Raw genomic sequence first — 24,859 nt, 5'->3', positions numbered from 1 at the left:
AAATGAACAAAAACCTGCTCTCTAGACAGAAACAGTCTAGGACTGCCAAACCAAAAAAACATGATTTGAAAACCAAACCTATAACGTTTCTCCAGATTATTTTTCGTGCCTGAAACGTCTCTGTTATACATTGCAAATCAAGTCAGGCTATGCTTCACTCAGTCATATCACATTTGGCTCACTCTATTATTTTGGTATATTGAACAAAAATGTGCTTTCCACCCATATATAAGCATGTACCACATTGTACAGAAGCACATTATACGCTAAGGGGTCAATTTGCTATGGTGACATCCTTTCTAGTGATTCAGCTGTAGCTCAGATGTGGTTGACATTTAGCAGGTAGCAGGAATAGTCAAGTAAAATCAATCTGATGTTTCCTTCCAGTATTATTTAATTGGGGAACTTAATCAAATATGCAATATGCACTGCACTGTATTGATGTAAAACAAATGGTCCTGCTGTGCTGTGGACATTTAACTAACTGATCAGTCTCACAGTTTTAATACGAAACAACACAATTTCAGAGTGTACTTGTCTCTCACTCAGATATGAACCAATGTATTACAATGACCAGTCACTATTCTTTATTTTGGAGTGACCACATCTATTGCAAGATGACCATTTCTCAAAACATTAGGATTGGCGTATTCTGAACTAGGCTTCCCGAGACAGTAAAAAAGCACATGCTTAGTCCCAAAAATCCTTTTTTTATTTCAACGGCTATGAATTATGTTCATTCACAGCCGTAATGAGTCACAAATAGTTTATAAAGAGTCTAACAGAAGTCTGCCAAAGTCTTTCAGGATAAGGCTGATAAGCACCCACCTTTATCTCCCTCGAAACGCTGCCGAAGATTTAATTGCCAATTAGCTTTGCAAGGTGTACAGAGTCAAACAGAGCTTCAGAATTTAAACAAACCAGAATGAACAAAGTTGCTTCCTGCAAAGGCTCACACGCCTTTGCTCCTTCTTTATGTCTTATGGGAGGGGCCAATCATCTCCAAGCCTTACTCCCAAGTTGCCCCTTTTGTCTTAACTATTCTTGCCTTCTGGCAGCTCTGCGCATGTGCACACTGGGAAAAAGCTCCCCCTGTTCCTCTGCCTTGCTGATGTCCGAGACTCTGGAGGCAGCACATAACTCCCAGATGGCCCTGGCCCCCTCTCTGCCTCCAATGCAGAGCACTCGTCCGAGCCTTCCCCAGACTCCAGGACTGGCCCATGTTCCTGCCCAACCTCCTCACTGTCCAACTCTGCTGCCAGTTCCACAGGCCACCAGCGGACCACAACATGGAGAGACACTAGGATCAGAAGGTAGACTTGGCCCTCTCCTTCCCTCTTCATAGTGGCATTCTTTTTTCAGAAATGGAACTGAATATGTACGTATATAGTATCTACATATATAATTGCCTTTCTGCCAGTCTCTGAAGATTCCTTGGCAGAAATTGCTCCACGAGGATTCCTTTCGAACCCATGAGGCATACGTTAGCTTTAACTGAGGTGGCGCAGTGGTTAGAGTGCAGTACTGCAGGCCACTTCAGCTGACTGTTATCTGCAGTTCAGCGGTTCTAATCTCACCGGCTCAAGGTGAACTCAGCCTTCCATCCTTCCGAGGTGGATAAAATGAGGACCCAGACTGTGGGGGCGATATGCTGACTCTGTAAACCGCTTAGAGAGGGCTGAAAGCCCTATGAAGCGATATATAAGTCTAACTGCTATTGCTATTGCTATTGAACTCAGAGCAGTCCAACTAGATTCAGGCTCTGGCTGAAGTTATGGCCTGTTTCTGCTAGAACTAAACAGCTGAAGCCAAGAGGAATGCCAGTCAGCACTATGGAAGTGATGGGTTTTTTTTGTTTTTACCTGGACAGAATCCCCCTTGCATGCCCCCAACAGTCACTAATGAGGATAGTTTTTACTGTCTTAATTCGTTTGCCCTACAAAAGAAAAGGAAGTTCTTGTCTCTTGCCAACTATTGCAATAATGCTGCGGCTCTACATTTTTATACTGAAACTAATTGGCTTTAATCGCTACTGTAAAATAACAAGTCCACAGAATACTGCTGATAGCCAGATTAGGTAGGACTAATAGCAATAGCAATAGCAGTTAGACTTCTATACCGCTTCATAGGGCTTTCAGCCCTCTCTAAGCGGTTTACAGAGTCAGCATATTGCCCCCAACAACAATCCGGGTCCTCATTTCACCCACCTCGGAAGGATGGAAGGATGAGTCAACCCTGAGCCGGTGAGATTTGAACAGCCGAACTGCAGAACTGCAGTCAGCTGAAGTAGCCTGCAGTGCTGCATTTAACCACTGCGCCACCTTGGCATGAGAGCCAGTTTGACTAGCATCAGGCTAGAAATCAGGAGACTGTGAACGCTAGTCCCATCTTAGGCACAAAAGCAGCCAGTTGCCCTTGGGCCACCCTCTGATTCTAAGAAGAAAAACCTCTGGAAAGCCTTGCCAAGAAAGCTGCAGGATTTGTCCAAGCAATCACTAAAGATTGGACACAATTGAACAGAGGGGAAAATGTGTAGTCAGCTTCCTGTCTTCTTATCTCTTACGGGGTGTGAGTATTCTATGCATGGAATACTCAGTATGAGACAAAGGCTTCTATTAAGCGATCACTGTCTTCTTCTGCTTTCTCTCAATACTGCGTTTCCCATCCAACCTTAGAAATCAGGATAATACATGTTTATATTCTGGGACTGATTTTCTGATTTTAATCTAGTTGTGCTTTTGGGTTAGTAAAAAACAAAAACCCTCTAGAACAGTGTTTCTCAACCTTGTCAACGTGAAGGTGTCTGGACTTCAACTCCCAGAATTCCCCAGCCAGCGAATGCTGGCTGGGGAATTCTGGGAGTTGAAGTCCAGACACTTTCAAGTTGACAACGTTGAGAAACACTGCTCTAGGAGTCCTTCTAAAGATTCTATAAATAAATCATCAACTATCAGAGTTGTTTCTGTAGTTCTCCTCGGTTCCACCACAAAACCGCAGTAGACAATTGCGCGCTCAACAAAAGCACGTACGTGACGTCTCACAGCGCGACGAAAACATCGCGCGGTGAGCGGTAAATTTAAAAATAAAGCGAAAACCTTACCCTAACCCCCCCAAACCTAACCCTAAACCTAACCCTAAACCTAACCCTAACCCTTAACCTAACCCTAACCCTAACCCTAACCCTAACCCTTACCTTTATGTGAATCAGCTTGCTTTCATTTTATTTTAATTTTAATTTTATTTATTTTTTAATTTTTTTCGTCGCGCTGCTGATGACGTCAGGTACGCGCTTTCGTCGAGCGCAGTTTTGTCGACTGCGGTTTTGACGGGTCACGGTTCTCCTCCATTAAATTTTATTTCAGTAAGACTAAATCCAAACCCACTTTATCTTAAACCAATTGAGGGGAATCAGAAACCTCAGCTGGCATTTCCAGGGGGGAAAAAAATCAATATTGCAATATCCACATAAAATATGCAAGAAAATTTGCCTTTGATTCACCTTTGCAGAAAAGTACATTCAGCAAATACATATTTAATCCGGAACACAAGGATCAGTGTATTACTATGTCTTTACTGTATCAGGATCGAATTAATCGTAAACTAGATGTGGTCATACTTTTTTTTTCTACTTAGGAAGGAAAATAAACAAATCCCTATACAGGTAGTGCTGGACATACAGCAGTTAATTTAGTGACAATTCAAAGTAACAATGCAATGAAAAAAGTGACATGATCATTTTTCACACTCATGACTATCTCGGCATCCCCATGGTCACTGGATCAAAATTCATATGCTTGGCAACTGACTCAGATTTATGCCAGTTCCAGTGTCCCGGGGTCATGTGATCAACTTTTGTGAGTTAATGAAGAAGCCAGATTCACTTAATAATCATGTTAATTTAACAACTACAATGATTCACTTAATAAGTGGTAAGACATAGCAATAGCACTTAAACTTATATACTGGTTCAAGGTGCTTCGCAGCCTCCTGTAAGTGGTTTTACAGAGTCAGCCCATTGCCCCCAACAATCTGGCTCCTTATTTTACCAACCTTGGAAGGATGGAACGTTGCGTCAACCTTGAGCCGGTCAGAGTCAAACTCTTGGCATTGAGCAGTGAGCTAGCCTGCAATATTGCATTCCAACCCCTGCACCACCACACCTCAAAAGGTCATTAAATGGAGCAAAATTCACTTAACAAATGTTTCCTTTAGCAACAGGAGTTTTGATCTCAATTGTTATCATAAGTCAAGGACAACCCGCACATCCATTGCAGATCAAGGTACACTTAAAATGCTGTTTGTTATAGCATTTACAATGTGATGAAACAGCTTGAATACATGCCATCTGCATTTTGTTTCATGGTGTTTAGACCTTATTAACATGTTATATTTGTCTTTACTCCAACTTTGTTTAGGTCAAATACTGGTTTTTAGTTGAATATAATAAATAAAACCCTAAATTATGTCTCCCCTAGAATCTCTAATTTTTTTCCAGCATATTGTGTTAGAATTTAACAATTTTAGGCAGAACAAACCAGTATTTACACTTGAACACAAGCTTTCCCTCTAATTTTTTGAAGTACATGACAGAAAAAAAATTCTGGGGGTCATAAATTTCAATTATTCAAGTTTGCAGCAACCCCCCCCCCCCAAGTATGTAATATATGATATCTTGATGTGACTTTTGAAGCTATCACCATTACAGGTACAGTACAAGTATAGCATTCAATCTGTGAAATGCTCTACCTAAGTAACAACGTGATTATCAAATCCCAGGTGACTGTTGAAAAAGTGATAAAATAAAAGTCTAGTCATATAGGATGCCCAATATTGGCCAGCCAAATGTCTTGCTCAGTGAACATTAACTATCAAAACACTGTGTTTTTAAAGATATCTTCTTGTAACTGTGCAATGTTTTCCCCTTTAGAACATGCTTGTCACTCAATACAAACATTCTAGTTCAAGCATGTATTATGTTAATGAAAACATTTACTTTTGATTAATCATAAAGTTGTTTAAGCCACGCTTTGTAGTGAATATTTATTATATGGTTTAAGTGTTCAATATTACTAGGACAGTGTTTATTATATGGTTTAAGTGTTCAATATTACTAGTACAGCATTCGCTGGCTGGGGAATTCTGGGAGTTGAAGTCCAGACATCTTCAAGTTGCCAAGGTTGAGAAACACTGTACTAGGACATATACTCCATGACAGGAAGTAGATAAATATTTTACATAAATAATATTTTACACTGGAAATATTTTCTAACTATGCCTTCTGGAACTGTGTTCCAGAAAAAGGACCTAAATAATTTACCAGAATTTGAATGAAATAAGGTTTTGATGTCTTTCATTGTATTCATTTTCAGGCTAAACCTATGCAGAAGTTAACGATTCCAACTGAACCTATTCAATAATAAACATGAATAAAGTGAAGATTTGATAATTTACTGAAATGTTAATGGTATAACCAAGCAATTTGACTACTTTCATACCATGATCTAGTCATAAATTATGTTTAGCCAAAAGTAATTCCAATCCTTCTGGTTTTTTTGTTTGGCAGTATTTCAAAACTCACCACCTTGGACTTAGAATTAAAATTTGAACCGACATTTATAAAACATCCTTCCTCAATAACTGAACAAATGCAAATAGTACACAGTTCTGATGCAAATTAATTGATTCGTGATGTTCAATAGGTGTTGTTGACCTATTCCGTTTCATGTCTTATGTCAGATATTGCCAAATGCTGATTACTGCATATCTTCTGTAGAGGAGCTGCCAAACATTTCTAATATCAAGGGAATTGTACGTCCATAGTGGCAAACTGATATTTGTTGCAGTTTTCCTTAGCTCTTTCATAATATGCTTCGTGCAATGGTGTTTTTAAATTGTTATTTGGTAATAATTGTAATTACAACATTATACTTCCTAGTTATTTATTTATTAAGGCTTCTATACAGGTTATGTTCATTTAGTGACCCAAGCAACTGGTTGTTAAGCAAAGCAGTCAATGACCAGTGGTGGAATTCAACCCCTTTAACAACTGGTTCACTGAAAATGTGAGTGCGCGTGTATGCGCACAAGCACGGCTTCCGCCACGCAGCAAGGGTCGACCAAGCAGCCTTTCAGGGCCTGTTCCACTCCATCTCTGTTCTCCAGCAGAGAGAAGCAGCTGCTGCTCTTGCTGGGAGAGAGAGAGCGTCTCTTGTGCAATTCAGCATCTGTGAGCCACCGCGTTCCTCTAAGTCTCACCTGCAAAGCATGCAGCACTGCTTCCCTGTACTGCCCGCTTTCTGGATGGGACTTGGAGGAAAGTGGGGAGCTCAAAGCTGCTAAATTGCACAAGAAACACTCTCTCCCCCAGCAAGAGCAGCAGTGGAGAGAAGCAGCTGATGACCTGGAGACCACATTTCATTTCATTTCATTTTCATTTTCATTTTACTTTATTTGTATGCCGCCCTTTTCCCTGAAAGGGACTCAGGGCGGCTTACAAATCAAGGGAGGGGGAAAAACAGACAAAATTACAAAACATAAAGACCATACACAGTTAAAAAGCACAGCAATCATACCATTTGAGGTGGGGCTACAAGTCTTTAGCCAAAGGCCTGTCGGAACAGCCAGGTTTTAAGGGCTTTGCGGAAGGCCTGGAGGGTGGTGAGGGTACGAATCTCCATGGGGAGCTCGTTCCAGAGGGTCGGAGCAGCCACAGAGAAGGCCCTCCTCTGGAGGATGCACATGGAGCATCTTCATGAGCAACCAAGCCTCAGCAAGGGATGGCGGCAAGATCTCCATTGCAACACTTTAGGTAAGAAGAATTGTCTGGTAATTTGAGGCTGGGGGGTGGTGGCATGTGGGCAGAGGCTGGAGGCAGGGAATGGCACATTCCCTTGACCTGGCTGAGGCGGGTGGTGAGCAGGCGGTGGCTCCAGGGCAAGGCCAAAGCCAAGGACTGGTGTGTCCCTGGGCCCTGGACTGAGGCGAAGGACAAGGGGGCTGCATGCTTACCTTTGGTGAGCAGAGCAGGTGAAGCATGGAGATTAGCTGGACTGTGTGTCAAAGGGAAGATACTATATAGGGCAGGGTGGGCGGGGCTAGCCGGGGGTTGATTTTACTGGTTCTTCAAACTGTACAAAATCATAACCACCAGTTTGCCTGAACCGCCTGAATCCCACCCCTGTCAATAACTGAAATCACAACTGTGCTTGCTTACAATCTTTCTTTCTTCAGTTGTCCTTTGTACTATAAGAGACTTGTAAATACATGACTAGTTGTAAAATTACTTTTCATCACCGTTGCCACTGTGAACGGTTGCTAAACGACAATGACCTGTTTTGCTAAATTGCTATGGGCTATAAGCAATCTTAGGAAATGCCATAATAAAGTTTAAACATAATAATTTGAAAAACCCAACGTATGAACAACCCCACACCGAACAATGAATATGCCAACTCACAGGCACAAACCAAACCTCTGTTTTCCAAATGCTTTCCTAAATAGTCAGGTCTTTACAGCCCTTTGGAAGCCCAATAAGAAGGAAGAGAACTGGATATCTCGCCTCTGGGAAAATGCGTGGCATACAAGTTTAATAATAAGCAATAAAATAAAATATCAGAGTACGCAATCCTTTTTTGATCTCCCATGCTGGGCAGATTGAGCCTGGAGAAGGCAATCGCATAGATACCAGGTGTTAAGCCATGATGGACTGTAATGATGACACCATCTCAAATTGCACCCAAAGACGGATACTGAGATCCAACTGATAGCTAAAATATGCAATTGTGCATATTGTTCTCCTGGCCATGGCCTTTATCTGTGTTTTTAGCAGGAATTTGGGGTCCAGGAGAACCCCCTTATCAAGAGTCAACTTTATATGAGGAAGTACAACCCCATCTAGAATTAAAGATAAAATATCTCTGGATGCAATAAGCCTTTGAATCCACAGTCACTTCGCCTTGATAGTATTTACTAGAATTGAACTAAAACTACCTTCTACCTTTATGTTTTAGAAACATGCTCCCAAACATCAGAACTAGCCCAGAAGGAGACCATGGTCGTATTTCTTTTTATGATTAAGAACGGTTATCATCAGGTGATACTTTCCGATTAGATGCTGTGGGAAGCAAAAACATCTACGAGAACCTCTTTTCTTTTAACAGAGGTACAACTGTAGGGGAAGAAACTAAAAGGAGAAATCCTATTATAGGTTTCTCACATAACCTATAGTTGAATATTACTTGTCAAAAGCAGACAAATAATGCTCCGTGCCTGATTCTATAAAATTCTCGATGCAGTTATATGCCTGTTCCCCATTATCATCAAAAGTTGACTGCTGCTGTAATACCCTTTCACGTCAAATGCTGATATCGAACATAATGCTCGCCAGCATTGGAGAAGAATCACACAACCAGAAAATATTCAAAGGATATTCTCCACTGAACTTTAAGCAAGATAATTTAAAAATTTGACATCAAATCAACCCACCCACCCCCAAGATGATAGAGTGATAATAATGGACAAGAATGGATGTCAGTTTTAGGAGTATTCGTTTTCTGGGTTGAAAATAAGATAAATCTATTAAAGGATAGGCAACTGTCCTCTTTTTTATATATATAGCAGTCAACTCATCTCTGATTACAAATTTGAGAAATACTTTCCTGCCATTTGTGATAGGAAAGATAAAGAATAGTATTTATATTTGCAATAGTGGTGAATATCTGTAGCTCAGGTGTAGGATGAGGGGAAAGGTTCATTCACCAAACTTATTTTGTTATCAGGCTAGGTAACATCTTCAGCAGAGTTGAAGAGTTCAGCAGAGTTGTATGAGCCGACGTGGTGCAGTGGTTAGGGTGCAGTACTGCAGGCCACTTCAGCTGACTGTTATCTGCAGTTCAGCGGTTCAAATCTCACTGGCTCAAGGTTGACTCAGCCTTCCATCCTTCTGAGATGGGTGAAATGAGGACCCAGACTGTGGGGGCGATATGCTGACTCTGTAAACCGCTTAGAGAGGGCTGAAAGCCCTATGAAGCAGTATATAAGTCTAACTGCTATTGCTATTGCTAGAGTTTAGGGGATGTCAGTGTTCTGTTTATAAGGGATTCAAGTGTGTCAAGTGAGGGTCTTGTAGTATTACAGTATTACATTTACTACAATATTATAGTTACTAAAATAATATTTCCATCAGTTGAAAGAAACAAGCTCCTGCCTTATCTATATTCTAGGATAAAAGATCCACAGAACCCAAAATATCAGCAATAATTATAAAATATAATACTGAAAACAACATATGGGGAAGGAGATCCAGAAGTTATTAACCTAGTGAAAAGGGATGTCCTTATTTAAAGGTGTATAACTGAGGGGAAAGAAAAATTGGCAATACTATGAGTCACACCTGTTGACAGGACCCAATAGAGGGGAGGGGAGGGGGGAGGGGGAGGAGGAGGGAAGGAAGGATTGTTGCTGCTGCGGTTCCATACTCCTTTAACCTTTAGTCCTCACTGCATACTCGGCCAACTCATATCCTGACTTTTCACACGGACGTCTGATAGCCAAGGAAAAGGCAGCAATAAGGATAGAGTTCCCTGCAGTTTGTTGGAACTCACATAATCAATCCAATTCTCTCTTTCTCTGCAATTGAGGGGGAAAACAGCACTGATCCAGTAATGCCAGGAACAACTACATGAGGCATAAGGTACTTGTTCCATATAGATCTGTGTCTGTGTGTGTGTTTGTGTGTGTGATTGTGTCATTCTTCCTATAAAAAGAAGGGATAAGCATGAAATGAGCGTCTGCATAAAAACATTTTATAAAGGACTCAGTTACTTGCAGCATATAAAATTATATCCTATAGAATTATGTGATACTGTACCCATCTATCTGTCTAAACTTCCCCACTATGTTCTGGTCTCAGAATTGGGGCTGTAAATATCAGGCCAGATGAAGCTTGCATTCATTAAATGGTGATACATGGTCCCTGATGACTTTAAAAGGAACTCAAGTAAGTAACCATAAAATCTGTTTACCTCTTATACAGAAAGGAAACATGCTGTGGTTTGGGTATATTAATTCTGCCACTCTATCTGATCCAAAGTTCACTGACAGCTATCCCCACAGTGAGAAAGATACTTGTTGCAAGCTAATATTTATGTTAAAAATGGCTTTTGTTTCTCAGCTTAATAAAGAGCAGGGCTCTTCAGAACAGGTGGCCTTCCTTGCGATGAAACTGCAAACAGCGGCAGAAATTTAGGCTTAGCATGTAAGTTCATCTACTGAGGTTCTTGGGCCTTTGTTATTAATGAGGCACTAGAGAATCTTGCAATATTCCCAAGTATCAGATTTTGTATTTCTTCTCCTCTTAATGATGCTTACCTTTCAGGTGTTGCTTGTAATTACAGCTAAATGAAGCTGTAAAATGTTAAGCTTAGAATAAACAAAATCTCAGTGTTCTACATAAATTCCCCACTGTGACCACTACCAAAATAACCGGAAAGAAAGAAAATTGAAGAGCTAACTTGAAAATGATCCACTCCCGACGACACAGAGATTTAAATTAATGTTGGTACCACAATAGAAGTATATAGTGTGCACGAGGCAGCTAACATGGTGCCCCCTAGTTATTTTGGACTACAATGTGTATAATCCATGATAATTGGATGTATAGCCTAGAGCAAAAATATAGACCAAAGCATTGGATAACTCCAAGTTGCCAACCACTGCTCTATGAAGTAAATAAACTGTTTGTTCATTGTGGAACAACCAGATTATTTCTTTTTCTACTTTGCAGGATATGGTTCCTTCTGTGAAGAAAGATATTGGTATCTGGGGAAATTACAAAGCATTTTCTTCAACAACAACATCTACATTATTTTTAAAATGTCACTGTACAGTTTTCTAATATTAATTTAAGAGTAATAGTTAATAATGTTCAAAATCATGGGTTTTTTAAACAAATGTAACGAATCCTAATGTAGCAGGATGATTTATATTTAACCCCTTTGAAGCAATAGGATTAATCTGGCATCAAAATTGAAAGAGTTGATACAAAGGTGACGAAAACAGTTTTAGTCATGTCACTTGTTCAGTTTGATTAATCAATGATAAATATTTTAATTACTGAACTGTTTTTTCTGAGATCGCTTGCATGAGACCTACAGTTGTCATAATCCTTGATTATTTGGCTACTTTAACCAAATCTTATTGTAACTGGGTAATACTTAAAGTAGGATTTTGTCAATTAAAAATCAATTATTTCATTTCCACTTAGAAAATATTACCTCTCTGTTTATATGCCTTTTTTTAAAAAAAAAAAACCTTGTTTAAGTAGTTTTTACTTAATTAAATAGGGTACAATTAACTTATAAACAATTGGAACATATGGAAAAGTGTAATCGACATAGAAGAGCATGGTGCTATAAAAATTAAGTCATCTACAAACATGCAAAACTTATTAAAGGCAAGTTTCCCTTTCCTATCATGTATTCTGTGTTACTGAGTTACTGTGAAATTATAATGAAATCCTGCTGTGAAGTGGTTATCAAACACGAGGAGGAAAAGGTTTCACTGCTTTACAAAGGATTTGCTGTTAATTAGCTTTTGTATACATACACCATCAACAACAGAAAAGAAAAGAAAGCTTGGTATTTGTAAAAGGTGATGCGAAAGAAGAAATGTGCTTTTGTTCAACAGGAAGAAAAGATGAAGAGCATTAATATATGCACACAGTTTTACCCCACCATTTCTCTGTGGAAAAGACTTGGCTAATTAGGTTCCTGTTAGTTAAAAGGGGATATGTGAAAATAACTGGGACCATTATTTAGGGTATAAATCAATACATACATCTGATTAGAGAAGGAAATATTAAAACATTGTTTCCCTATGCTGATTACATCTGCCACATTATAATTGCTTATCTACCAGAAAAAGAAAAAAAAAAATGGTACCCTTTCATTTTATGGATTCTTTTGCTCTTAATTATACCTTGAATGCTTGCTGTGAAAGCTGAAATGTTAGTATTTTTAAAAAAAATATAGTCATGCATTAGCTCTTCATTTGGGCTGTTAGGCTTTGAATATTGCATCACTTTCTGGCTCAAGGTATTTTATCTGGTACACAAATGAAGTTCCAGGTACTTACTAGAACAGTGTTTCTCAACCTTGGCAACTTGAAGATGTCCGGACTTCAACTCCCAGAATTCCCCAGCCAGCATTCGCAAAATGCAGAATATCTAGCTCAGCATTCGCTGGCTGGGGAATTCTGGGAGTTGAAGTCCGGACATCTTCAAGTTGCCAAGGTTGAGAAACACTGTACTAGAACATACCAGGAAGGCAATGGTTATGTATGACCTCTATACATTTCATAGGACTAAGGCAGTGGTTCCCAAACTTGGCAACTTTAAGACTTGTGGACTTCAACTCCCAGAATTCTGGGAGTTGAAGTCCACAAGTCTTAAAGTTGCCAAGTTTGGGAACCACTGGACTAAGGCATGCCAGGTAGTAGTGGGGTCTTGTGACAAAAGATCTAAGGTGACAAAACTTTGGAGTGGCCTCCTGGATAGAATTGTGTCTAATAGTCTCATAGGGTACTCATTTTATATATTCATTGTATCAGCAATGAAAGCCCTGGGCTGGCTGGCATGGAAGCTAACCAGGACCAGCTGGATTAGTCCCGAAGTAGGAGATCTCCAGGCAACTTCAGCGCTGAAGGCTATTCTGGGAAGTTGAAAATCACTCTGGAAGATGGCAAGGGCCACCTTTTCCCATCCTGTGACCAAGTAAACAGACCGTGAAATCACTATAAAGGGAGACTCTTAAGTTCTTTTAAAATATTCACGCCTCATTCATGGACGAGAGTAGAAGAAAACTTTGTTTTGTTTTGGAAAATCCTACATACTAGATGAATTATCCTTCTTTCTTCCTGTTTATTTTCCTCTTTAGAAACAAGCCTTGGCTTCTCAGCTGAAAAAATAGAGTATTTGGATTTTTGATTTTAAGCATGAGGCATCATTAAACTTGCCACCATTTAATTGTTTGGGAAGTTTATGGTAAAGAGAAATATGCTCACTCTTCCTTTAGGGTAAAAAGTTATAATATTTTACAGTAGAAAGATTAATAAACTACTTGTTTCCACATCCCTTGTACTCCTTCCTTATATTACAGCACTGTACAATAGGCAAGTGGCTGATAAGAGGGAAATATTGGACTGATTCATGATTAATTTAGTTCAATGAGATGCCGCTATATAGATGTCCATACATATTCTCAATTTCTTTCCTCCTTCAAATTTGCATTCATACCTAGTCATTATGACTATTCATTTTGTTAAGTTTTATTGTCTCAGTTTGTCTTCTGGTAATGTATACTGGGAGGACATAGATGGTAGTTCTCCAAACAAAGTCCTTGCCTTAGCGGCAATTACACTATATGGTGTTGAACATTATATTTTGAACCTCTTTAGCATCTATTAATATATCTAGGTAAAATAATTTAAAATGAAGTGACATATACTACAGTTCTCCTTTTCATTAAATTCAGAGATTCTGAATTTGTGTTTGAAACCAAGCACGGGCCATAGAAGCCTATGCATTTTTGAGCGAAGATTTGAACTGCAAAATTCAAACTAGTCTACAGCGTGAAGGCTGATATGTGATGCTTTCTGTGCAGAGATTCTGGCTATTTAAAAATCCCTTCATCACTATAATATTCATCAGTTCAGTTTTTCATGATTTTCAAACAATAAGTGATAATAAAACTCATTCCAAGTACAGTTAAAATGATCATTCAAAAAATGACCATAATAAGTGCATGACAAAAGCTTGGAACAGCTAGTAAGTGGAGAACACAACAATAAGCAAGCTAGAAGCCATCTGCCAACCTACGAAAGATTGCCAACTAATTCTGGCACACACTCCATTCCTCTCTTCTTTTCTCTTGGCACATGCTTCCAGTGCTGATTTTAGAGCTGATGAGTCCATTTTCTGCCAGTTGTTCTGTAAGAGGAAATTCTTTCCTGGCAAAAACTGGGACACATCTGGCTCCTTACTATTGATAGCTAATGGGAAATTATTCCTGTATTTATTCTACTTTTTCTATTCCAAGTCTATATGTTAGCATGGATCAGTGTACAGTTCTTCTGCGCCTTCAAGTGACATCTATTGTATATATTCCTGGACAACAGTGAGGAATCTTATTAAATAAGCATACTAAAATCATCAATCTAATTCCCATTCATAAATACCAACTTTTTGCTCACTTTAGTACAAGCTCCTAGCCTGATTCTATGCTCAGAAGTAAGCCATCATTACTTCAGGAGGACATATTCCTTTTGCCCCTATCTGCAAACGTAAGCAATAGTTCTAAGTATGTATTTGTTCCATTGAGTGGAACAGTGTCCTAGAACTGAAATGTGTTGGTTTCTCTTCCTGGATCAAATAATATTTTACCTGATCTTTGGTAATATACTGTATTAACAGAGTTCCTGGGTAGGAATAGGAACAGTCATTGGACCAAAAATAAATATATTTTAACAATGCCCATCTATATATGATTTTCTGCTGATCTGAATTTATTCTGTTAATATGCAATCTAGCCTCAGGATCAAAATGTGTCCTAGAAGTACATTTATATTTTTGATCAAAATTGTACATTGTAATATAAGACAATACTAATTTTGTTGAGCAGGTTAGGCATCTTACAGGCCCTGTCACACAAGGAATGTCAGCTGGTGGGAATCAGGTGACAAGCTTTCTCTGTCATAGACTTAGCCTCTGAAACTTTTTCCCTCCCAAAATCAGGATAGCTCCAACCCTGATTGCTTTTTTATAAGATTGTGAAGACTTGGTGGTGTTCCCAGACCTGAGGCCCTGAATATGTTAAGGCCTCCATTTCTTGTCTGAATTAACATCCATGGCAACAGTTTTACATATGTATGTGTTTTATGATATATACCACCCAGAATCACTTGTTGAGATAGTAAGAGTATAAAAATAAATAACTAAGCAAACAATCAAATACCTCTCAAGAATTATCAGATAATTAAGACAAATTCCTTCAATATTTTCAGAAACAGCTATTACCATATTTTTCAGAGTATAAGACGCACCCTCCTCCCCCTAAAATAGGGTGAAAATTTGCGTGCGTCTTATACACTAAATGTAGCCCCACCCACCCTCTGCCTCCCACCAATTTACCTCCTTGTAGCAAATGGGGGCTTGCAGAGGCTATAGTAATCCCTGCAGCCTGAAACAACTGATGATCGGGAGAAACTGAAAGTGAAACTTGCTGTTTGCTCCACGAGGCAAATTGCTGGGAACAGAGGCAGATTTTTTTTTCTTGTGCTAATCAGGCTGTTTGCTGCAAGGAGGTAAGTCAGTAACTATAAATCCCTATAGGATGTTCAAATTATTAGGCTTATTTTTTTCAAGACTGCTTTATTATTATCTAGACAACTTAACAAAATGAAGATGCTTTTTAAAATAAATGCTTGATCTGAAGAGGCCCAGTGTTATTGTATCTTCTTTTAAATAGCAGAGAATAACGTATACTTCCAGAAAGCACATCAATTTTAACAGCATATGTACAAATATAGTCTGAAATGTAACACTACAAACAGCGACCATTGTCTGTGCTGTTTGTTGCAAGGAGGCAAATCGCTGGGAGGCAGATATTTTTCCCTTGTTTTCCTCCCCAAAAGATAGGTGCGTCTTATACTTCGGAAGGTCTTATACTCCAAAAAATATGGTATATCTAAATACAAGTAAGAAAAAGAACTACATTTTACAAGATGATGTTGATCTAAAAAAAAAAAAAGGTCAGCAGACGTAAGGTTAGTGTACAATATTTGAGGCAGAAAATCACATCAACCAGTTTGATTAATTTGGGACATTTAGCCAGAAATGATCCATTCTATTTTTCAAACTCAACTCCTGGAAATTGCCTGGACAAGTCCTTGCAGTTTTCTTGGCAAGATTTTAGAAGTGGTTTGTTTTTGCCTCTTTCCTCATGCTTTAAGAGTGACTAGCCCGAGATATCCTAGCTGGTTTTGTCGCTAAACCAGAACCAGAACTTACTGTCTCCTGGTTTCAAGTCTGATTTTTAACCACCACACTAGGCTAGTTCTCATGTGGAATGTTTATACATTTATTTATACTGGTGCTGTTGCAATAAGCTTTGTTCTACGTCCCACATCAGGTAGTGTGGTTTGAATAGAGGCTATGGAATCTTTTAAGGACTCCAGACTGCCTTACCCACTCTCCATTTAAACCTCCACTAAACATTCATTTTTAAAATCATTTTTAATATTCAAATTCCAAAACAATCATGGAAGCATGTGGGAACTGCAATTTTACATTTGAGGGTGCATGCTTAAACTTATTTAATTCAGTAAGTCTCGATAGTATAGAAAGTAGCCCAAAAAGACTTGAATGGATGAATATAAATTTAGGATCCCACTTACTAAACTGGGTAATGTGATTATCCTACTTCTTACAACGAAAGAACGAAAAGAACAGAAAGTTGGGATGGCTGATGTTACCTAGCGTGCTGGAATAACGTGGACTGGCGTGTCCACGGATAGTAAATGCAGTCATGCCTAGTGGGGCCTCTACACCTGCAGGCAATTACAGAACAGAAAAGGATCATTCACCATTCACAGGGGCCATGCACACACAAGCACCTTTGCGCACACATGGAACATGGGAGGTGTGGCAAGAGGAGCAAGTGCTCAGCAAGTACCTATCCATGAAACCAATGCAGTCCTCAAGGCGGGGGCCTATGCACCTGCAGCGCATCCAGGTGGAAGTGGGGGAAGGGAGAAGAGAGAAAGAAAAAACATGAGTTAGGCATTGTATAGGCAGAATCATCATCATCATCATCATCATCATCATCATCATCCCCCTTCCATTTTCCTTGCTCCAAACAGTTATATAACAATATTCCCTCAAGCGTCATGAAACCATTGCTTCAAATGTTTTTCAGTTTACAATGCTCTGCTGTTTGTAAAATTGAAAAGCTAAATCACTGTGGATACAAATTGTGATTCTTCATTTACTTACCTCAGTACAGATAATTGTGGAGTTGTATAAAAATGATCAGAGCCAAGTTTCACCTGCCAAGGAAAGGATCTACATGGTACCTTAATACAATGGCCCAATAAATTCAATCATTACTGACTATAGTATGGCTTAAAAGATAACAATTAACATTTTCTCTATTTCAAGGGGCATAACTACCATTCAGTTATGCTGCTTCTATCGAGGCTGGATCATAAGTAATTATATCCATCCAGTTGCGTGTTTATTGATTGATCACATTTATAATACTACCAAACTCCATTAAGTGCTCTGTATAACATACAACATTTAAAATAGCAAGAAACAATGTAAGAAAGAGAAGAAGTGTCTTTGTGTCAAGAAGAATAAAATCATCAGATTAACCTGTAAAATTATATCAAAGGCTCACCACACATACCAACCGAAGGCCTGGAGGAAAGCCAGGTTATTAAGCACTTTTTGAAGATAGCCCCATACGGCTCTATGGGGGATATTGTTAAAGAGGGTAGATATTGCAACAAGAAAAAGCCTGCTTCTTTCCCGCATCAAGTGATATGATTGAATGAGCGTGATGCAAACCAACTCTTGTTGGATTGTATAGGGCAGGGATCAGGGATACGTAGTCACTCGAGCAACCAGGGTCTATGGATAAAGGGCTTTATTTGTGGTAACCCGGCAACTTGAATTGCATCTGAAATCTAACTGGTAATCAATGCAGTTCATGAGCCACGGTGTTACACGGGCATAGTCTGGCGCACCCATTACTGCCTGCATTGATGCATTCTGGAAGAGCGGCAGCTTCCAAGGGATCTTCAAGGGCAATCTCATTTACAACACATTGCAACAGTCCACGCATGAAGTGATTAAGGAACAAATTATTGTTTTGATAGGTGGCCTCTCCAGTCCAGGAGCAGGCGTGGCTAATATACAAGATGGGTCTGTGCAATAGATTTCTTGGCAAGAGCCGTCACCTCACTTTTGAGCAGGAACTAGAAAAATCTCCAGATTATACACCATTCCTAAATGGGGAAATGCAAACCCGTCCAAAAATAAATACTCACAATGGCTAAAGTGCTAGGGTTGAGCCCGACTCTGTTCTTATCCATCCTCATAACCTCTAGACCAGGGGTGAGCAATTGATTTTTCCAAGGGGCTACATGAAATCTTGGGATGTTGTGGAAAACCTGGGTCTGCCACTACTCCCTCTCCCAGCCTCAGATTGGACAGGGATATACAAATGTGACCCGCAGGTTGTAAAATGGCCAAGTCTGCTCTAGACCCAAGCATCCAACAGCATCACTCAGACAGCCCAGGATCAACATGTACAAGAGTGTATCATCTCACACTATCAAATGGCTTCAGCCAATGGCCTCATGTAGATATTACATGGAATAAAAGCATGAAGGTTTGAAGCATCTCACAGGTTACAAGCTTCAGACTCAATCTCTCTTCTTTCCCATCAACCAGAACTACACACGGAGAAAGGGCACCCCTCTTGCCAGGAGAATCATGGATCTAACAAAAAGGCAGTGGGTTAAAACATCCCAGCTAAACTTGTAAGACTATACACCAGGTATTTTAATAGGACTTGCCCAGTCAAAGAGGAACTATGAGCAAATCTCAATGATTATAGTTCAGATAGCTAGAATATTCCTATAGGGGTCCTCCAGATGATGCTATGACTTGTCCTTTCCCAACAAGGAAGGGGAAAGAATGGATCACCTTAAATATAGGTGTTGGGTGACCATTATGATCAGAGTGGAGAAATAACTTTGTTTCACTACTCCTATTGCCATGATATAATGTCTAAAATGGACTCCTATGCGTCATGCCCTCTCTGCAGGCTGAAGTAACATCAGCAAGCCCAAAAGCAATAAAAGACTGGTCTTTCTTCCACAGCTGAAGATACTGCCCTCACTACCAAATAACATGGTAACTACCCTGAGATAAAAGCCATATTTAGTATGCCCCACCCAATGCAAGACATGCTCTTGGTTATTTGGATCCATGGTTGTCACACCGGCCATGAACTATCACAGTCTAATTCGAATGCATAGAAAGAATGGCATAGAATGGCAAAGAAAGAAAAAAAGAATCCTTTGAGTGTACAAGACGGATGGCATAAGGAAGAAAGCTGTTAGAGAATTTAGTAGTAGTGCTGCTATGGATACTTTGAAACCTCTTCCCAGAAGAGAGCAACAGAAACAGACTGTAAAGGGAGTGTGTGGAGTCCCTAACAATGCTTTGAGCTCTAAGCACATAGCGCTTATAAGTAGTATCCTGAATAACAGGAAGTGAGCTGCCTAAAATCTTCTCAGCTGTCCTTACCACTCTCTGTATGGACCTTCTATCTGAGGCGCTGCTGCCACCAAACCAGACAGTGATGCAGTTTTTTTTAAATGCTCTCAATTGTGTCTCTGTAAAACGTGGCCAGGATAGAAGTAGAAAGATGTGCTCTCCTCACCCAACGCAGGAAACGCTACACTAAAGACAACGTATGAAGAGACCAAGTCAGATTGTTAGTTATCTGCACCCCCAGATACTTAATACTATTGGCCACCTCCATAGCTGCAGCCTTGATACAAAGTGGAGTATGACTATGCCAGCTCTTCCTAAAATCAACAATGATCTCCTCTGTTTTGTTAACATTCAAACCCAAGTTATTTTTATTGCACCAGTCCACCAAAGCCTTCATCTCCTTCCTATAAGAATCTTCATTGTCATCCCAGTTAGTTCCCATCACTGCCGGGTCATCCGCATGCTTCACAATATGATTCGTCACAGACTTGGCACAGCAGTCATCAAGGTGAACAATAAGGGACTCAGGATCCCCAGCCCTATAGGAGACCTGTACTCAAGGAGATGGAATCGGAAACTTTTCTTCCACCTCTCACAAGCTGGGACTTAAGGAAATCAAGCATCCAGTTACATAAAGAAGTATTAAAACCTAATAGGCCCAGTTTGTTCACCAAATGCTGAGGAATGATTGCATTTGCCAAACTAGAATGACAGCATTCGCAGATGAGTATTCTCCTCCTCCAGGTGTGCCAAATGAAGATGAACTACACAAGAAAGTGCATCATCTATAGAGCCTATCTCTCAGCCAAAGGATCTCACATCCAATTCCATGAGCAGCAGAGCTTCTGAAAACCATCAAGACTTCTTGAATGCCCACTCCATGCCTGGGTTCACAGCTGATCTGGGCTCATAAATCAAGCACTGGATGGAGTTCTCATTCTTTTGAGAACTTCAGATAAAATCCTTATTTTTATTTATTTTTTGGGCACAAAACTGCTTTTTCATATGTATACTGGACAGATACAATACCCATAAGAATGAGAAAGTCTCATGGTATACCAGGTGAAATATGAATTCCTCTTTAACATCACATTGAGCACAAAAATATCATCAGGAATTCCTTCCCCTCTCTTGAAATCTAAAATGCTCTGATGAAAAAAAAAAGGGTCTTCAGCCTACTTTTTAGGGAATCCTAACAAAGCCATTTGCTTTGAGTATTTAGGCTTCTGGTGCCAAACCTGCCAATTTGTGTTTATACATCAAATATCTTCTTGGAGAGCAATTTATAAGGCTAGTACAGAATGGTGCGGCAATGGCACTCTGCACTTACGGAACAGGCTTTTTTATACCAATTTCATTCCAGTTGCCCAGATACCACAGCAAATTATATATTATATAGAGAAGTATTTTGATTTTTCCCCCATCATTGCTATTCTGAATCAAGCCAGATATCCCATCTCAGTCACTGCTTCCATTGATTCTTAAAAAGCCATGAGGAAGAATAATTATGGATAAGAAAATAAAAAGAAGGTAAATTAATTTATTCAGGGCAAAGATCACTAAAACACTGATGGAAGGAAGAGAAATGAGGCAAAAAAGCCACCAACATCTCAGATGTGCATTGTGACTACTTAAAGTCCCCCATCATCACCGAATGGCACACTGACACATTTTAAAGGAGGTGTATTTATAAGAATAGCTTTTTAAAAAAAGAGGAGTCACACTTTTATTTTGCTTAGCTACTAGCATTAATACAAGCAAGTGATTTTTAATGATAACCTGTAGCCTGTTTGCTTCATGTTTAATAATATAAAAAACCAGAAAGTTATTATGAATCACAGTTGGTTTATCAAAAGCCAAAATGGCTGTTTCAGAATATATTTTTGCTTCTATTTTACAGTAGGTGCTTAGAAGAGACAATTGACAAAATTCATTTTTTCATAGCTTGGTAGCTTGGCAACCCTCCAAAATATATGCACAATTTTATTAGAAGGGGATATCCAAATAAAATGTCTGTAGAAGAAACATCAGAGCCATGGTTTTATATATATGTATTATTGCCCAGATGCATTCACCACAGCCTCCAGAAATTTCAGGAGAAAGACCACAAGGGACAAGGGACTGATGAATAAGGTATTTGGCTGGAACAATTTTCTGCTCTATCCACCTGAACTGAATTTAAACTCATCAATGGGCTTAAGCCAATATTTTTATTGCCCCTACTTGTATTTTTAACAATTGATATAAAGACATGTATTAAGTGAAGAATTTTTCCACTCCTATTGCAATGACAGAAGGTGCAAAAATTCCAGTTGTTACATTTCTTTATTTACAGATATTTTATAGATTCAAGAAGAGAACTAATATTATTTTAGGCACTTATATTTAACATTAAATATACTGTATGTTAAGCTATAAAAAGATATCTTCCATTATTAAGCCCCTCTAAAATGCCTTTTTTTTCTTCCCAGTAGTAATGATTATTTTTAACCATATAACCCAGATTTTAAAGGACCAAATAGCAGTTACCTCTACCACAAATTCTGGGATATTTTTTGCATCCTTAGTTTAATTTCCCTACAAGCTCTGTTGTAATTAGAGCTGCACAACCAACAAAAGGTCTCATTTTGAATGGCAACAGCTGTTGACATCAACATTTTATTGAATTATTTACTGCTTTAATTTTAGCAGCAAAACAATAAAAGCCTCTTGTGAATTATTATTTAACAAAATTAATTTGTTAGTTGTCTCTTGGTTTTTTTAGAGGTTGTCCATTGTAGAATAAGTCGAGTGGTCTATATTAAACATCCAGAAGTCATACAACTACAGCTGCTAGCATGCCAAGCTTCACTTACTGTAATGCTAGCATGCCAAGCTTCACTTACTGTAATGCAGTGGTTCCCAAACTTGGCAACTTTAAGACTTGTGGACTTCAACTCCCAGAATTCTCCAGCCAGCTCTGCAGAGCTGGCTGGAGAATTCTGGGAGTTGAAGTCCACAAGTCTTAAAGTTGCCAAGTTTGGGAACCACTGCTGTAGTGAGAAAAAATCTTCTTTGGATTTGAAAATGCTCTTCTCTATACCGTGTATATTGTTGCCAAGATAACAGCACAGGTGCTTCTATGAAATCATCAGGAATCGAGCTTGATTTGAAAAAGATGTCATTAAATGTCACGTGCACCAAGGCAGAACAGGTTCTGATGGTTGAGAAGTTTATGGAGGTATGGTAAAATAGAAATCAAGTTACTGGTTTTCTTCGTTAACTTTTTATTTTTGTTTAGTCTACAAGGTTTAAAGAAAGGAGGATTCCCAACTAAGGAAAAAATGGACAAAGTTCACTTGTGTTTACAGAGAAGAGAAGCTTCCATAAACTACAATCCCTTCTAGCTTTCTAAGCCTCATCAACACATTTGGCTGATATCTGGATCAAATTCAGCAAGTCTAGTAGCTTTTGAAAAATGATTCATTCAGAAAGGGCTGTTACAAAAGGGCTTGGTTCTTCAAGCGTCAGCACTATCCTTTGAAATGTATTCCATTGAAGTTTTCTGGAAAAGGGGGCTTTGTTTTAAATGGTGTTTCATGACATCTGCTGTGTGAACATTAATGCCAAAACATGGTAATCAGAAACAAGGAGAAGGATCTTAAATAAATACGAGAGAGATCCTGTATCTGTGCCAACTTCCATCATACGAAGCATTGGGAATACTCCCACACAAGGGGCATTCATAGCAAACAAGAGCCATTTTAATAGATTTAGGAGGGGAGTATTAAACACAAGTCATGTATCATAAGAACTGAAGCGGAAATGTAGTCACAGATGGCTAAAGCAAAATCTTTGGAAATTATGTTGGTTACCAGATATAATGGTTTTCTATTTTGGTGACACTTTATTCAATTAATATGGTGCTGTTGTGGAAGAAGGAAAAACAATATATGTATAGATGTTTCACTGCCTTTATAAAGATATTCTAATCAACACTAACTCAACTTTGCTAACTCTAGGAATTAGAATTAGCTGAGGATGCAGAAGTAGGAGGAAGACTGGGGGAAGGTGATGACATAATACTCAATTTCTTCTTGTTAAGAGTAAAATTGTATTGTAAAATTGAAGATAAAGTCAAACACATATCTTTGACTTTATAAAATGTGAGGATTAAAAAAAAGAGAGCCGAGAATACTATATTTATTTCAAGTAACACCAATGAAACCAGGGAAATCATTCTTTCAAGACTTAAATAAATTTACAATGAAGTTCATCTGGCAGGGCTAAAAGCTAAGGATTAAATTGCTACAGGATAATAAAGAAAAAGGAGGCCTAGCACTTCCAGAGTGGGAACTGTATTATCAGGGAGCAGCGTTAACATGGGAGTGGATAGAATTAAAAAAAAAAAGAGAATCATGACATTAGGAGGACACAATTTGCAGGTGGGATGACACATATTCATCTGGAATGAAAAAAATAAATCCAACAAATACTTTCAAAGACATCTAATTAGGAATGTGTTGTTACAGATTTGGCAAAAATAAATAAATCACTACACTAAATTGGCTATCCACAATATAAGCACTGAAGCACCCAAATGTTACAGATATGGATAAAATACTGAGATATAAAGATTTAATAAAAGACCAGGGGAATCTGAAACCCATACAAGAATTAAAAGACCAGGGAAGGACTTCAAGTCTCCAAGGTTGAGAAACACTGGTTTAGTAATTAAATGGGGACTGCAAAAATTTGTGAAGGGGCTGCACTCCTACTGTTCCCAAGTGTATGTTTCTTGGAGATTTTAACTTGTCCCTGGGCAGCATTGCAACTGGGGCCCTTTAGGACTTCAGCAAAATATCTGACAATGTACTCCAAGACATGCTGATCATTCACTGTGGATTAGATGACATCACAACTAAATGGATTAAAAGATGGATTGAAATTTATATTCATGAAACGTCCATTGATAAAATTCATCATCAATTTGGAAAGAGTGACTGAATGAGGTGCCACAACAATCAGTCATGAATCATCTACAGTTCAATATTTTTTTATTAATGATTTGGATGAAAAAGTGGAGAGAATCTTTAGGTAATACAAAATCCGTGGATGCTAGATTGGAAAATTGGGCTTACAGTAACAGAATTAAATTTAGTAGGGATAAGTACAAACTTCTTCACTTATGAAATAAAAATCAAATCCACAAATATTGGATTGGGAATACTTGGTAGCACTAAATGTTAAAAAAGATGTTCCATTTTTTAAAATTAAAAGTATTTGATTGCATTTAATAAAAGCCGGAACTATGAAGTGGCTGCAAAAAAGACAGATTTATTTTAGGCTATTTTAACCAAAATATAATTTTCAATTCATGGGAAATCATTCCACTCTATTATGCTTTGATCAGACCCCATCTTTAATATCATATCCACTGTAAGAAACTTTCATAGAAATTATATTCTTAAACCAATTCAGAGAAGGGCAACAAAAAGATTGGATTATTAGAAATAATTTCAATGATCACTTCCAACT

General features: G+C 38.7%; 1 protein-coding gene across 1 annotated transcript in view; it reads right to left on the bottom strand.

The window, feature by feature from the left end:
- The window catches only part of LOC116519673 (receptor tyrosine-protein kinase erbB-4-like), a 237,659-nt gene that overhangs the window by 14,467 nt on the left and 198,333 nt on the right, over positions 1 to 24,859 (bottom strand). The window contains exon 15 of the mRNA XM_032233689.1: positions 16,528 to 16,602. Within this exon, the coding sequence (XP_032089580.1) occupies positions 16,528 to 16,602 (75 nt within the window). The remainder of the gene's footprint in view (positions 1 to 16,527; positions 16,603 to 24,859) is intronic.

Source organism: Thamnophis elegans, chromosome 1, assembly GCF_009769535.1.
Source record: "Thamnophis elegans isolate rThaEle1 chromosome 1, rThaEle1.pri, whole genome shotgun sequence".
NCBI lineage: Eukaryota > Metazoa > Chordata > Lepidosauria > Squamata > Colubridae > Thamnophis > Thamnophis elegans.
Note: the sequence above shows the minus strand (reverse complement) of the source record. Positions and strands in the feature narration are given on the sequence as shown.